This window comes from Bombyx mandarina, chromosome 19 (genome assembly GCF_030267445.1).
Source record: "Bombyx mandarina strain Sakado chromosome 19, ASM3026744v2".
NCBI classification, from domain to species: Eukaryota; Metazoa; Arthropoda; class Insecta; order Lepidoptera; family Bombycidae; genus Bombyx; species Bombyx mandarina.
Window position 1 is genome coordinate 10880424 of NC_143225.1, and position 16267 is coordinate 10896690.

At 37.6% G+C, this 16267-nt stretch overlaps 1 protein-coding gene across 1 annotated transcript; it reads right to left on the bottom strand.

Moving 5' to 3' along the window:
- Positions 1 to 13191: 13191 nt before the first annotated feature.
- On the bottom strand, positions 13192 to 15203 carry RpL12 (ribosomal protein L12). The gene is made up of 4 exons (XM_028169752.2): positions 15014 to 15203; positions 14864 to 14937; positions 13858 to 14038; positions 13192 to 13414 (listed from the first exon to the last, which is right to left on the bottom strand). The coding sequence occupies exons 1-4, from the start codon at positions 15048 to 15050 to the stop codon at positions 13212 to 13214; spliced, it is 495 nt and encodes a 164-aa protein (XP_028025553.1). The 5' UTR covers positions 15051 to 15203; the 3' UTR covers positions 13192 to 13211.
- Positions 15204 to 16267: the final 1064 nt, after the last annotated feature.

Below are 16267 nucleotides of genomic sequence, written 5' to 3' on the forward strand. Positions count from 1 at the left end.
CTCGTAACAAAAACTCAATATAAACAAAGGGTTCCTACAACTTTAGTAGGCGCATGTGTAACCGGGAGCGAACGGAACGTGGACGCGGTGCGGGAGGGGAGGGTCGACTGACTTACCAATCGCGTGCTCGGAACGGTGCTACGTCTTTCCCCGCGTCCCGCTTTACAACCAAAGAGACCTAAAAAACGACTTCTGCGCATCTAGCGACTCTTGCCAAGTTACGTGCCGGGGACTATACCTCATTATAACCAAGAAAAAAAATAATAAATAAAAAATGTTTGGGGTGGACAGCCCTTATCACTTAAGGGTATGAAATATAGATAGTAGCCGATTCTCAGACCTACTGAACATACTATTGATACACAAATAAAACCAAAAAAACATGGCTGGCAAGCTACGATTGATACACAAATAAAACCAAAGAAACATGGCTGAAAAATGTATAGTGAGTAAGACAGGAGACCGGCTTCGTCCTCATCCCTACTACGTGATGTTTGCTGGATGAGAGGCGACACCTGGCGGGGATAACTGATCGACTGAATTGAAAAAAAAATCATAATTAAAGGAACTTGAAATTATAAACTCTGAATAAGAATTTATCGTACTACAATTATAATATTTGATTGCCATCTTGCAACCTTATTGCGGATCTTTGCATAGAATAAAAAAAAAAAAATCGGGATGGTAAAATAGGGGTTGATCGTATAAGAGTGAAAATTGAGAGTAATATATATTTTTTTTATTTTAAGTCATGACAAAATAAAAAATAAAATCTTGCCAAAAAATTTAAAATTTATAATTAACAAATAAAAAATAGGGGTTGATCGTAGAGGGGTGAAAATTTCAGAGTAATATGATTTTTTTTATTCTAAGTCATGACAAAATAAAAACAAATTTCTTGTAAAAAAATTTAGTTTTTAATTAGCAAATAAAAAATAAGGGTTGATCGTAGAAGGGTGAAAATTGAGGATTGTATGTATTTTTGTATGTTGTATCATAAAAAAATAGAAATTAAAAAATTTGTCTAAAAAATAAAAAATAAAAATTTAGGGGTGGACTACCCCTAACATTTAGGGGGATGAAAAATAGATGTTGGCCGATTCTCATAGATACTGGATAAGCACAAAAAATTTCATCAAAATCGGTCAAGCCGTTTCGGAGGAGTATGGCAACGAAAACTGTGACACGAGAATTTTATATATTAGATAAACAAAATATATACCGTTTACATATAATATGAAATATATACTTATTATTATATACCAATATACATACTTACATACAATACATACTAATATACTTACATACACATAATACATCAACAGTATGGAAATAATAAATGATGATGCAAACAAACAGCACTAAGAAGATAAGTAGTGTTCCTTCACCATTCTTTTAAAACAGTTTAAAGTTTGAGCACTTCTCACTACATCCGGCAGAGCATTCCACAATCGAACCGCCTGGACGGTGAATGAATGATCAAAGAATGATGATGAATGCGCCGGCATTTTCAGTCTCAGGCTATCCGATGATCTCAGGGAAAAATTATGCGTATCACGTAGGAACTCGAAACGTTCTTTGAGATATATGGGGGCATGGGGGTTAAAGAGAGTACAGTATAGTAATGAAAGGACATGAGTATTGCGGCGAAGGCGAATTGGTAACCACTTGAGTTTAGTGCGAAATTCAGATACATGATCATATTTCCGTAAACCAAATATGAATCTTATGCAGAAATTTTGTAGCCGCTCAAGTTTATCAAGTTGTGTTTCAGTTAAATCAGTATAGCTGGCATCGGCGTAGTCAAGAATTGGAAGAAGGAGAGATTGTGCAAGCGCAGTTTTAGTGGCAGTTGGAAGAAAATTTCGTAACCGTCTCAAAGATCCAGCTGTTGCAAACACCTTCCGGCTAACCTCTTTTATCTGAACGTTCCATGAAAGGTTTTTATCAATTAAGATTCCTAAATTTTTCACAGTATCGCTGATAGGAATTGGTACGCCATCAAATAAAATAGCCGGAAGCTGCGACCATTTCACTTTCGAGCACAATCTTGAACTGCCGACAACAATGACCTGTGTCTTCGACGGGTTCACCCTCAATCCATGCGAATTACTCCAACGGGATAATATTGATAAGTCATTATTCAGCGTCTTCATCGCGTTGGTCAGTTCTGACAAAGAAGTTTGTGTATAGATCTGTAGATCATCTGCATACAGGTGGTAGGAAGAAGTAAGTTGTATAGAAATAGAATTTATAAAAATTGAAAAAAGTAAAGGGGATAAAACGCCACCCTGCGGTACACCTACGTGCGTTTCACACCATGAAGAATAGGCATTCTCACAGTGAATACGCTGTCGGCGACCAGACAGGTAACTTCGAAACCAATCAACCACGGTCGGAGATATGTTAATGGAGCTAAGGATGGCTAGAAGTATGTCGAAATCAACGGTGCCAAATGCATTACTGAAATCCAGCAATGCCAACACCGTCAGTTTCCCACTCTCCATGCCAAGTCTGATGGCATCCGTATTATTCACCAGGGCTGTGACTGTGCTATGACCAGGACGAAAGCCGGATTGGTAAGGGTTTAAAAGCTGATTCCTTGTAAGAAACTCATTGAGCTGGTTGTGAATCAAGCGTTCTAAAACCTTTGAAAGGAACGGTAAAATGGAAATTGGACGGTATTCTGAAAAGGATATAGGATTCGACTTTTTTGGCAGTGGTGTAATTTGTGCTTCTTTCCAAGCCTTTGGAAAGATGCCGCTAGATAATGAGTGATTGAGGATATGACAGATAACGGGAAGGATTTGGTCCAGGATAGGAAGGATCATATTACGGGCGACACAGTCACTTCCAACTGCATTGGAAGTTATAGATAATATGCTCCGCTTAACATCACAAGCCGTTAGGTGATTAAAAACAAATGGAGAGCAATTTGGGACTGGAAGAGATGAAATATGATTTAATGTTTTTGATTTAGTTGTCCCATCAAAATCGGACGACGCACAGAAATGTTGATTTAATAAATCAATACTCGAATGAGATAAATGAGTGTTATGTTGTGATTTTCCAATCCCCAGTGATCTAAGAAATTTCCAGACTTTAGCTGGATCTCCATTTTCGACAGCACTATGGATATGTTGGCGTTGTGCATCCCTACACACCCTGTTGCAGTGATTACGGATGCGGTGATAATTTGTGCCATTTTCGAGGGTAGGTTTTTTCTTATATTTTAATTTAGCAGCCGCCTTCTTGATTAAGATACTTTTAATTTCATTAGTAAGCCACGGCGCTGGCAAATGTTTTATTCTTACTGGTCGACATGGTGCGTGCTTGTCATATAGACCAGTTAATTTTGCATTGAACTGATCAACTTTCTCATTGATTGAGGTAGAACACGTCAAAGCAGTCCAGTCAATGCTGCCTGCATCTTCTCGAAGACTTTCAATATCCATACCGTTAAAACTGCGCAGCAGAAGAATTTTTGACTTAGCCTTAGGAGGTCGTACTTTGTATGAGACGAAAATGAGATCATGATATGAGAAAGCGTCAGCTGAACATTGTCCATGGTCAGCCACGTAATCAAGAGAAGTAACGAAAATAAGATCAAGAAGTGAAGGAGCACAGTTTGGAAAATGATGTGTCGAGTTCAACGGTAGAATAGTTAAATTTACCGATTCGATCATCGAGTGAAATAAAGTACTGCGAGAATTATTTTTAAGGAGGCATGTGTTAAAGTCACCCATGATAATGGTATGAGTATATGAAGGCATTATGTTTTCTAGCAAAGTTTCAAAAGAAGTAAAAAAATCTATACTTGACGAAGGACAATAATAAACACCAAGTAGCATCTTCGTGTGTTGAAGTTCTATTTCAAGAAATAAGTGCTCGCCCGCACATGGCGGTGTAGGCTGTGCCGATACATTAACAACTGTACAATTAAAATATGAACGGATATAAATGGCAACGCCACCACCGCCACCAGTAATACGGTCGTTCCTAAAAAGTTGAAAACCAGGAATGGTATAAGATGTAGACGGAAGACATGGCTTAAGCCAAGATTCTGACACAAGTATAGCATGGATATTCTTAGAATCAAAACTTGCCAGCATGTCAGGGAAATGAGCCGGAATACTCTGGGCATTGATATGAACGACATTAAAATTCCTAGGAACACCAGAGAACCGTGAAGACAATGTTTCTGCTAAAGAAGGCACACTAATATCGCTGTTGTCGCTGTTTGCTGAATAAAAAGTTTCAGATTCACTTGTATCTGTTGAGTTGAGCATATAAGTAGAGAAAGTATATATATATATATTATACACAATATCAAAATATCAATACGGTTATGAATATATATACAAATTAATAATACCCACCAACTGGGAAAGTGTCTATGAAATTAATTTAACTATAATAGAGACAAAACAAGCCAAAAGACAAACAAAATAACAAAATAAAAGAAAATCAAAGTAGCAAAATAGAATACCTATATAAAATATACGTAGCAATTAGGTAGTATAATCTTATTAGAAAATGAAAACATTAAATAGTAAATACAAAGCAAAAGAAAAAGAAAACAAAATAAATAAATAAAAGAAACTAAAATTAAAGAAATACAAATCAGAAGCATGAGTAGCAGTGAAAAGATTACAGTATACTTAAATTCATCTCGACGTTTTCTTTATTAAGCTTCGCTTTAAACTTAATACGTGTAATTTAGCTGTATAGACGAAGATCCTTTTGCCACTTGAAAGTTGACAGTAAAAAAATTGTCAATATCATGCACTGTCACTGTCACTCAAATATTTAAATTTAAAATTAAATGTACCTACCGACAAAAGGCTAGGTACTTATAAGCCAAAAAACAGGTAGTTTGAAATTAATACTACATTATTAATATTATAAATTATAAACAAAATTAACGATAAAATGTAAAAAAATCATAAAAAATAATAATTAAAAAGTTTATAAGGAAAGTTAATTTCACTTTGTCACCTGTTAATCCTGTTATACACAAGAAAGGAAACAAACAAGAAGCAAGATTATCACTATCACTTTCTAGCAGGAGCGCGCTTTGCCTTTACCACAGCCGGTTTTGTAACAGCACGCTTATGAGCATCAACCTCAGGGACTGCCTCCGATGTGTTCTTTTGAAGATGATTAAGATCTCGATGTGTAACGACGCGATGTTTGATGCCATCCGCTCCCAGAATGTAGACACAGCCATCCTTGGTCCAGACCTTCTTCATGCCGAATCTACTCCGTGCAGCCATGAAAATGTCGTGCCGCGCTTTCGTCAGAAACTCCGAAATAGTAAAGCCGGTACCCTTTAGTTTTGTTTTAGAAAACCAAACTTGACTGCGCATTTCATACGTTTGGAATTTTATCAGTATGGGACGAGAGCCTTCGGATGTTGACAATCTATTCATACGGTGACATCTTCTAATATCAGCTGAGGAGAACTCGGCCAAAGCAAGATGACTGCCTATGAAATTAGACAATACCTGTTCAATTTGCTCACCCTTAGTCTCAGCTACTCCGTGAATGATCAACATTTTTCTACGGCTGCGAGTCTCTGTATTATCCTGCATGCGCGCGAGCATCTCCACCTGCTGTTGCAAGTTATTAAGTGCCTCAGTAATGAATGCCCGAAATGACGAAAATTCCAATGCCAAACTTGATGATGTGGTTGATGGTTCTGGAGACTTGTTGAGCTGGGCTTCGAACTTCGCCATACGTGCATTAAACAGCTCTGACATCTCAGCCAGTGAAGATTCAAGTGGATTCATAGTAACAGAGCAGTGAAGTGTGTAGAAGTAATTAATTGTAAGGATAACACTTGTCCAGCTGGTAGGTACAATCAGTTGTTAGAATAAATCATATAAATAATGGTGCCGTATTTTTTCTTATTTTACACAATTTCCACAAAAACACAGTATTTTCGTTTCAACACACAACTACCCACATCCAATTTAGTGCACTTCTTGCGGAATTTCCGTCCATTACGAAGCCACCAGGACTTATTCGTGAGCCGAAGCATAACACAGTTCATTATATTCTAACCACTGAGGGCGCCCCAGTCTCTTGTCGTCCTAGACGTCTGGCACCTCAAAAACTTCAAGAGGCCAAAAGGTTTTTGATGATATGGTACAGTGCGGGACAGCCAGACCTTCGAAAAGTTCGTGGTCTTCTCCACTTCATATGGTCCCTAAGCGCGACGGCACCTGGCGACCCTGCTGCGATTATCGTGCGTTGAATTCACGTACCATACCCGACAGGTACCCAGTTTGCCATAACATATCTGGGTGTAGTATATTTATTTAGTACAATCGACCTCGTTAAGGCATATCAGCAAATTCCTGTTGCGCCTGAGGATATCTGTAAAACCACCATCATAACACCCTTCGGACTCTACGAATTTAATTACATGACTTTTGGTCTGCGCAACGCAGGCCAAACGTTTCAAAGATTTATAGACGAAGTTGTCCAAGGTCTCGATTTTGCTTTGCGTACGTTGACGACATATCAGTGTATTCCTGTGATGCTCTTCAACATGCTGCACACCTTCGTACTCTTTTCAAGCGATTTAAAGATTACGGAATCGTTATAAATCCAGCAAAATGCGTCTTTGGTGCTCCTGAAGTTACTTTTCTCGGAAACAGAATATCCGCCGACGGAACACAACCACCATCAGAGCGTATTCAAGCTCTAAAAGATTTTCCTCTACCACAGACTGTACAAGGACTCCGTCGTTTCATTGGGATGGTTAATTATTATCGCCGATTTCTGCGCAATGCGGCCAAGTTACAGGCACCGCTAGTCAACGCGATCGTGGCCACCCAAGGTAAAGGTCTCACACCGATAACTTGGACACCTGAGCTCGAAGAATGCTTTAATGCCTGTAAAGATAGCTTGTCATCTGCAGCCCTGTTGGCACACCCTTTGCCTAACGCTGAACTAGGGCTTTTCACCGACGCTTCCAGTTCTCACGTTGGTGCCTGCCTTCAGCAGAAAGTCGGTGATGCTTGGCAACCCCTGGGTTTCTTTAGTAAAAAGCTGAATCCCCGACAGTGCCAGTGGCCAGCATACTACCGAGAACTTCTTGCAGTATATGAAAGTGTGCAACATTATCGACACTTCCTAGCCGCACAGCACGTAACGATTTATACGGACCATAAACCATTAGTTTACGCGTTCCCGCAACGTCGCGAAAGGCTTCCTCCGGTACAGTTAAATCAACTGTCTTTTATTTCGCAGTTTACCACGGACATTGTCCATATAAAAGGAGTGGACAATACGGTGGCGGACGCCATGTCCCACATCGAAGCTGTTTGTTTTGAAACTGACCATTCTGCTCTCTCCGCTTGCCAAAAACTTGACGACGAATTGAAAAAGTATCGTAACGATCCGAATTCTTCTCTAAAACTAGAGAACGTCTTAGTTCCTGGCACAAACACTGTTTTGGTCTGCGACATGTCAACAGGGCGACCACGCCCATTTGTATCGGAACCTATGCGAAAGAAGATTTTTGCTCAGCTACATAATCTTAGCCATCCTGGTACTAGATCAACCATTCGATTGATCTCAGACCGTTTCGTGTGGCCTGGCATTGCCAAAGATTGCCGTTATTGGTGCCAAACCTGCGTTGCTTGCCAGCGAAGTAAGGTGACGCGGCATATAAAATCTCCACTTGGACACTTCTCCAGTCCTACGTCTCGGCTGAAGCATGTCCATATTGACATCATAGGCCCTCTTCCATCTTGTTCTGACTTCCAATACTGCCTAACTGCTGTGGATCGCTACACTCGATGGCCCGAAGTTTGGCCTATGCACGGAATAACAGCAGAAGAAGTGGCGAGCACCTTTGTAGCCGGTTAGATTGCTCGATTCGGAGTACCTGCTGTCATCACAACAGACCAGGGACGACAGTTCGAGTCGGACCTTTTCAGACGCCTTACTAATTTATGTGGTACTAAACGTATACGCACTACTAGTTACCACCCTTGTGCCAATGGGCTCGTGTAGCGCATGCATAGACAATTAAAGGCCTCTCTGATGTGTTATGATGATTCGTGGTTGAATGCATTACCTTTGGTCTTATTAGGAATGCGTTCTGCTTTTAAAGAAGACCTACAAGCAACAGTAGCGGAATTGCTTTACGGAGAAACATTAACGCTTCCAGGGGAACTGTTAGTACCTCCCGGTCCTTCTGGCTTCGAGGACCCGACGGATATTGTCGTAAAGTTAAGACAGCGTATGTCTAAATTGCGTCCCACTCCATGTTCCTCACACACTAAGCCATCACCTTTCATATTTAAAAATCTTTCCACCGCCTCTCATGTCATGCTCAGGGAGGATTCGGTTAGACGTTCAATGCAACCACCTTACTCTGGTCCTCATAGAGTTATATCTAGAGCCGAGGACGGAAAAACGTGGTCGATTGATGTAAAAGGCAAACAGGTGATGGTCAGTGTCGACAGAATTAAGCCAGCTTTCGTCGAGCATTCTTCAGTAGATCTCGTTCCGGCACCAGCACCGCGGGTTTCTGTGCCTCAACCAGCGCAACCGGACGCTACTGATGTCCCTTCATGTCCACTCGTGCCTTCGGCACCTTTAACTGCTACTCCTACACATACACCTCAATATACCACCCGGTCAGGTCGCAGAGTCCACTTCTCCAAGCCTTTCGACCTATGATAATTTTTCTCTTTTTCTGCGGATTCTCCTTCTCCGTAGGGGGGTGGTGTGGCGTTTTATTATGCGTAAACCGGAACGCACGAGATGTGAAAAAAAGAATATAGTCTGTGACACCAGACCTTTTTACCGCCAAATATGAAAAACATAAAAATAATTTATAAAGTGTTAAATAACTAATTTAATGTAATTACTTTATGCCGCTATATCAATAAAATTTATATTGTTTCAACTGTGGTGTTAATTACATAAAACACGACTTTACGGCGAAAGAAAGATGGGACTCTATATGAACTCCCTCACTACCTTTTTTAAAGAATATCCAATCTAGTTATTCTTATTAAAACTTATTCTCAATAATAGCAATCTAAGACAAAATACATACAAGTGACATGTAAGGGTGAGACCGATATATTAGTATTCATTATGATATTCGTAATACAGCTTGTATTCGTGTATCGGTAATCCGTCGAATTCTGATATGCTAATATTCCGTATTCACTTATTCGTAATATTAGCCAACTCACATCGGTCGGGTTGTATCTATCCACAGAACACTGTTACTTCTAGCGAAGTATCTATCACACGAAAATATACTGGCATACGCCGTACGTGTCCCGCGGATATCTGTCTATCACATTCATAACAATACTGCATGCGCTAAGAGTAAGTGAGATAAACTATATGTTTATATACTGAGCAATGAAAATAAGTACATATCACTATGAGTTTAAGGACTATTTTGTATTGCACTTTTTACATCTCAAAGATGCTAGTGGGAATTTTTAAATGCATTACTTTTTAATGTTTGAACCTTCATTTCTTGATTCAACTAAAGATTCTACTCAAGGCAAAATACAACATTTTTACATTTATGGGAATAAAATCGGGGAGCTTTATTTTCATTATTTTATTTTTATTTTCTGTTCCCTTCGAATTACTTGATTTTAAAACGATGATTTGAAAAACGGAAGTAGGTAGTTGACATTGCTTACCAATTTCATAAATTAAAATATTTCTACACAAGACGTAATACGGCCAGAACTAAATTAAGTGTTTTTACGTAATAAATTATGATGCCCATATATTTTTGCGGTGGTATTAATTATCTGCTAACAACTTCTAAAAGTATAAATTTAATAAAAGTTTGATTTTTGAATCGAAATGACTTTCTAAACATTCTAAACAAACGGTTTGTGGATTATAATATTATAACTATTGTGTACCTACTAGCCACCTCAGTACCGTGTGAGAGGATTTTTTTAAAATCTCGTAAACTCATTTCTGACCGACGTACCAGTATTTCGGTAGAAAAAGTGAAAAAGCTGATGTTTTTTTGCACCAATAAGAAATAAATAATATTACTAACTTGTTGTTTATATTAATGCACAATGTTGACCAAATACTGCTTTAATAATAATATTAATTTTAATGTACATAATATTACTTGTAAAATATTTAGTATGAAATCAAATTCAACCTAGATACAATATACTATTTATATTATTAATAACTAATTTAACTTAATTTAACTAATTTATGTGTATTTTCTATGATTATCAACTTATTTCACGAATACCGTATTAGGTTTATCTCGTTTACCCGTTTTATCGAAGTATATTAAGATATCAGGATATTCACGTATTAGTTAAGGTATTATAATATTACATAATGAATATATTAGTATTCGCTAATATTGACAAATATCGGTATTAACTCATCTTTAGTGATATGGAAACACATCACGAAATTACCCGATTTAGCATCATACCAACCATCACAAAAAATACATTCCGTTGCCCTAGAACCGATACGGGTCCGTTCCACTAAGCGCCCACAACGATCAAAATGCTCCTTTAGTCGTTCCACATAACGACCGCGGTCGTTGTGGTCGCGGCGAAAACGTCACTTATGACGTCATGACTTACGCTCACGACGACCCATCTGAAAAGGGTGCGTGTACTTATGTACGCGCGTAAGAAGTTATACTTTATTTTTATTAAATTTATTTCTTTTTTTTAAATATTAAATAATTAATAATAAATATTTAACGTTAATAATTTAATAATATTTAGTATGAATTATATTAAATAATAATTTTGTCATTTATATTACTAAAAAATGAATGCTAATAACACTTTTTTTTAAGAGTGTACATGCGCGAAAGTTCACCTGCAGCTATATTCAGACTCGCCAAGTTACGTCGGTCGTATTGTAATGAACGATTTAGTGGGCAGCTTCATTCTGTTAATTTTGTGTCACGGTGCGCGCGCATCGTTAAATTTCACTTTCATCTGTTTATTTATTTATTTTATATATTTAAATAAGTACTGCCACATCACAAACATCTAACATTGAAAATAAATTGAAACTATTTAATTTATGGCTTGATGCATGTAACAACAATGGCGTGCATAGCATTGGCAATTCATCGGCTCGAAAATGGAATACTATAATAATAATAAAAGAAAAACAGTACTATTTGTTGAAATATTAATAAAAATGTCTAAAAATTTCATATCAAAAAGAACAAAAGAAGAAATGTTAATACAATGTCAAGCAACAACAAGTCAGTTATAGAACAACAAATGATTAACGATTAAAGTTAAGGTCATAAGGTCATCAATTTTCATAACGCGCCTAAAGAAGTATAACTTCAATAACTTCAAAAAGGTGGGTCAAAGTGATCGTTGAGAAAATTAGCCGCGTTTTCAAAACTCAAAGCATCAAAAATTGCGACGATGGATTCATCTGGATGAACTAGTACTATCTGGAGCATTATTACGACCTCTTACCAAATATCCAAGTGCCGCCGCAAAATACATTTTAATTACATTTGAACGTAAATTAATTAAATACACCAATAATATTAAATATAAATAAAATTAATTTATAATTTTTTTCAATATAAATGGATTTAAACAATAATTAAAAGTTTATTTTCAAGGCTTACAGATTGTAACCTAACATCTTAAATATTTTTATTAACTCGCCGGTTGTATTATTTACCTCCACGCTCAAAACGCTCTATAATCGATTCCACTTGAGCTTACGACAGTAACGCTCACAAGTGGAACGGGAAAAATTGCGGTCGTGAGCGTGATCGTTGTGAACGCTTAGTGGAACGCACCCACGATTATCCACAACGGCTTTTCGCAGATTGTTTTGCAATTATTGTGCAACTATGGCACGATTTTCGGTTTGGTGTCTGGTCTGGAGAGTACTTAACGGTACGCAGTGACCTGACATTCCAGACGTGCGTGAACGATGGTGACCATACACAATATTTTTTTCAGTATCACGGATGTCGACTGCTAGACGTATGCCTCCACGGAAATCGGTCTTCCCGGAACTGGCGCTGGTGTTGCATCCAGGGGATTCCCACAACTTTTAGCAAGTCGTCGGCCCACATCTCGGGAGGCTTATCCACGCTGCGATTTCCGGTATGCGGTCGCGACTCAAGAACTTTTGGCCTCAGCGGCCATTTGTTTCACAAGCAATGTGCTCTGCAAACTGCCACTTCAATCTTGCAATCCTTCAGGCTGTCACCTTGGTTCTTCTGCGAATCTCCGCATTCCTGATTCAATTTTGCAATGAAAACTGCGAGCATAGCGCTATTCATTGCTCTTTGAGCCTTCCGTGTGCTTAGTGCGAGTTTTTTAACGTTCTCGATAGCGTAAAAGTTAGCTCATATTTGTATGGAATAGGATCATTTGCGTTTGCCGCTAGGTGCGCTGTTCCAACTGCATACAAAATTGGCTTAACTTTTACGCTATCGAGAACGTTAAGAAACTCGCACTAAGTACTGATAAGGCAGCGTCAGAAGGCTATATATGTGTATAATTACAAAGCTAATAAAAAAATCCATAAAGCGAAGTTTTATACAATTGGGTTAGAGTGAAGATCGTTCAATGCGTAGGGCCTTAATTTCCATTCCTTCGTCCCGCCTTCCGTCCAGTTCCAAATACCTAGCGCGCCCCATCGGAGGTTCGACCCCCAGTCCAAAATGTAAGTTTTATAAACTTTCCAAATTTTACTGCACAATGACCCCACCTTTTTAAACGTAAATGCAATGCTGCTTCACGGCCAAAAATAGGAAAGGTGGATTGTCACTCCCAAACTCACAAGACACCCTACCACAATAGATACCTAGTACACTTTGCTACTTTTTAAGGTAGTACCGCCGATTTTATCAGTGGGAATTTTTGAAAAGCCCACACAAATACCCTGATTCTACTCGTTATTGGCGCGTCGGTAATTTTGATTCTGAAGGTATTAAGGTTTGATTCCACTAAGGTATCTATCTAGTCATGTTTCTGAACTCGATAATGGCTTAAATCAGGCAACAGATACAACATTATGCTCAATATTCATATTCAAGTCTCCCTGGCAATCAGTTAACTTAGCACTACATTTGCTCATGGAAAGGAATCTACACAGATTATGAAATAGAGTAGGTACTGAGATACAACTGTTTAAAAAAAACAATCAGTGTATATAGATATTAGAAACATTTATTCATCAATGGTCAAAGCTCCGCTGTTGATGTCATCAATAAGATCATGTGGCGGCCTGCCCTCCACAGTACATCCAACTGACTGTGCTGTGCCAAGAATCTCTTTTACTGAGCCAGAAAGGTACCGGGCCATTGATCTGTTTCTCATGATCTTCGCAATGCCGATTACATCTTCAAGGGAGATGTTGCCGTTGTGTTTGACTAAAACAAAAATTCGTTTATATTACACTTCCAAAAGTTGTATTTAGTTTCATAAATTCATTTGAATTAATTTTTAAACACATTTCTTATTATTTTCTTCTACCTTACAAGATTTTATTTTGATGATACCTTAGATATTATTAGGCTTTAACACTAATTCTAAATAAATTTATAAGTAATATGAGTAGTGTAAGACATAATTAAATGTTAACTTAACACAATACACAAGCCTAAAATTCATTTAAACATTAGGTTTCCCTTGCAAAACATTTTAATTAATCATCTACCTAATTGAAGTTTTAACCACTTCTGATGTGTTTTTGTAAAATACACACTTTTTTCCAATTCCAAATTTCCAAGTTTGCCAGTTTAGTTGTGTTGATATCACAATACTGGTTTTTTTATGCTTAGATAATGATTTAACAGTAATTTTGTATACTTACTATTTTTCTGCTTTTTACGATCACGAGGAGGCTCCTTAAGGGCTCTGATGATAAGGGCTGCTGCAGAGGGAACAACAGCTATCTGGGCTTGTCTGTTTTGAACTGTCAGCTGCACAGTGATCTTGAGACCCTTCCAGTCACTTGTGGCCTTGGCAATGTCATCACCCACCTTTTTAGGAGACTGTGAGGCAAACAATTTGTTAAAAGGGCTACTGTAGAAACATTTACTTGGATCTGTACAAAATAAATTTCCATGGTGTAACACAATTCTTCCATCATATTTTAAGTTAAATTACTAACAATTATAAAAATACAAACAAAATAGGTACAAAGTTACGAGTATTAATTTAACAAGTGATACACATTGTAGTGTTTTCATTTAAACTGGGTGCACTGTACCAGCACCTTTTCAATAACAATTACAGGTTTGAAATACGTCTCCCCAGTTTTAAAATGATGATGACTACATCTTACTCAGGACAACAAAATATGTAATTCAGTCTTCATTTATTAAAACAATTTAGTCAACTGAAATTAAGTCATCAGATGTTAGAATGATGTTGACACCAATCATTTATATTTATGTTCTTTAAAATTTACATGGTCTTATTAGAGGCAAATTCTAAAGTACTCGCCACTCACGTTTTCCAGCCGAAGCCACCTATAATAACCTATATCATGGTAATAAGCCTGGTCCGCGACTCCTTATTGGGCATTCGGAGTAGCCGCGACAGGGAAACTGGTGAGGTATCCTGAGTCGCGGGTTCCTTCCATCCGCCACCCGGAAGGACGCGCCTGGTAGGGAGGCACCCCCCAGGATCAATCTTAAGCGGTGCAATTTCAAAAGTTAACTAACCACATTGAATTATTTCATGTATGTGCGTAATTTTAAGTTGTAGCTAACCGAATTGCACCGCTCATGAGCGAGTACAGATTGATTATAAAATTGTATATCATCCCCATACACGAGGTTATGTTGTGTTATTAATAAATATTTCTTACTCACCAGACCAAGTGGACCGATTTTAGGGGCCAAAGATGATGTGGCACCGACTTCCCCGCCGACACATCGCAAATTCACTGTAAAATACACATTATGTTGATAAAATAATAGGCAGAACACTTCACGTATTTTACACATGGAAACGAGGCTTACCGATTTTAATTTCATTTGGGTCAAACTTAGGGGGCATTTTGTTGATTACTTAGTTCAACTTTATACAGTAATAACGTTAAATCCAAATGGATGAGTTTGGATTCCGCAAGGGCTATCGCCTAAACGTTCAGAGACGTTGGCAGCTCACTTGAAAAGAAAAACAAGTGAAAAAATGTCACTCAACAGAGTGAATTTGACATATTTGGCAGTAGTAGGGATGGCGATATCAAATCGATTAATCGAAGAATCGATTTCTCGGACCAAATAAATCGATTTTTAAAATCGATATGTCGTACTGAATCGATTCAGTGAATCGATATTTTACCCTTGAAAATCGACTTTCGATTTTTTCTGTTTTGGTAAAAAAAAAAAATATTTAGAATTAGCTGAACGTACTCATAATATTACGGCATTGCCAGTTAAATGTTTAATTACTTAAAAACTCGCGAGATGGCGGTATGTTTAGTTTTCGTCGCTTCTCTTTAGTAAAAAACACCTTCCACAAAATAATAGTGAAGAATTCGACGCAATAGAAGGGACTGATTTAGAAAAAGGAATTTGGGATTTTCATAAGTTGCTTGTCAAAAAGCAACTCTCTACATGTAATACACTTGCACTGGAAAGTCAAGGCTTAAACGAAGAGTTTAAACACTATTTATCACAGGCAGTTGTGCACCTAAAGTATGATCCTATACTTTATTGGCAAGAACAAAAAAAACTCTATTTATCACCATGTTCACTCAATAGCCGTGATGTATGAGTATCGTAGGATCATCTGTTCCCTGTGAGCGCCTTTTTTCGATTGCCGGCAACATCGCGAGTGATGAGCGAAACCGCTTGGATCCCATTAGACTTGAGAAATTGTTGTTTTTAAAAAGCTTAGATATGAAGCATTGGGAACTATAGGCTATTGTTATCTACTCTCTTCACTTTTTAATGTAACAGATACATTTAGAAAATAAATGTCTTCTTTTATATCTGATCTGATATTTTGATATGGTAATAAAAATAATTGTAATTATCGAATTCCCTGAACTAATAAATTCCTGATTTTACTGATAAGAGATCCCAGAGATTGTTTATTATGGTATCATTTTTGTTTTTCATAAAATGGATTGATATTTACATTGTAAATACAAATTTGAAAAAAATCGATTTTTTAGACCTCGATTTTTTTATGAATCGATTTATCAGGTTACGATTCGAATCGATTTAAAAATCGATCTTTTTTGGAAAGAATCGTCATCCCTAGGC

Bases quoted from the DNA above. Each gene is read 5' to 3' on its own strand.
- RpL12 (XM_028169752.2), bottom strand. From the start codon at position 15,050: ATGCCCCCTAAGTTTGACCCAAATGAAATTAAAATCG. The intron at 14,039-14,863 runs GTGAGTAAGAAA...TTTGCCTCACAG, and splicing joins AAATCGGTCCACTTGGTCTG to TCTCCTAAAAAGGTGGGTGA. The intron at 13,415-13,857 runs GTAAGTATACAA...TTTTTGTTTTAG, and splicing joins TCGTAAAAAGCAGAAAAATA to TCAAACACAACGGCAACATC.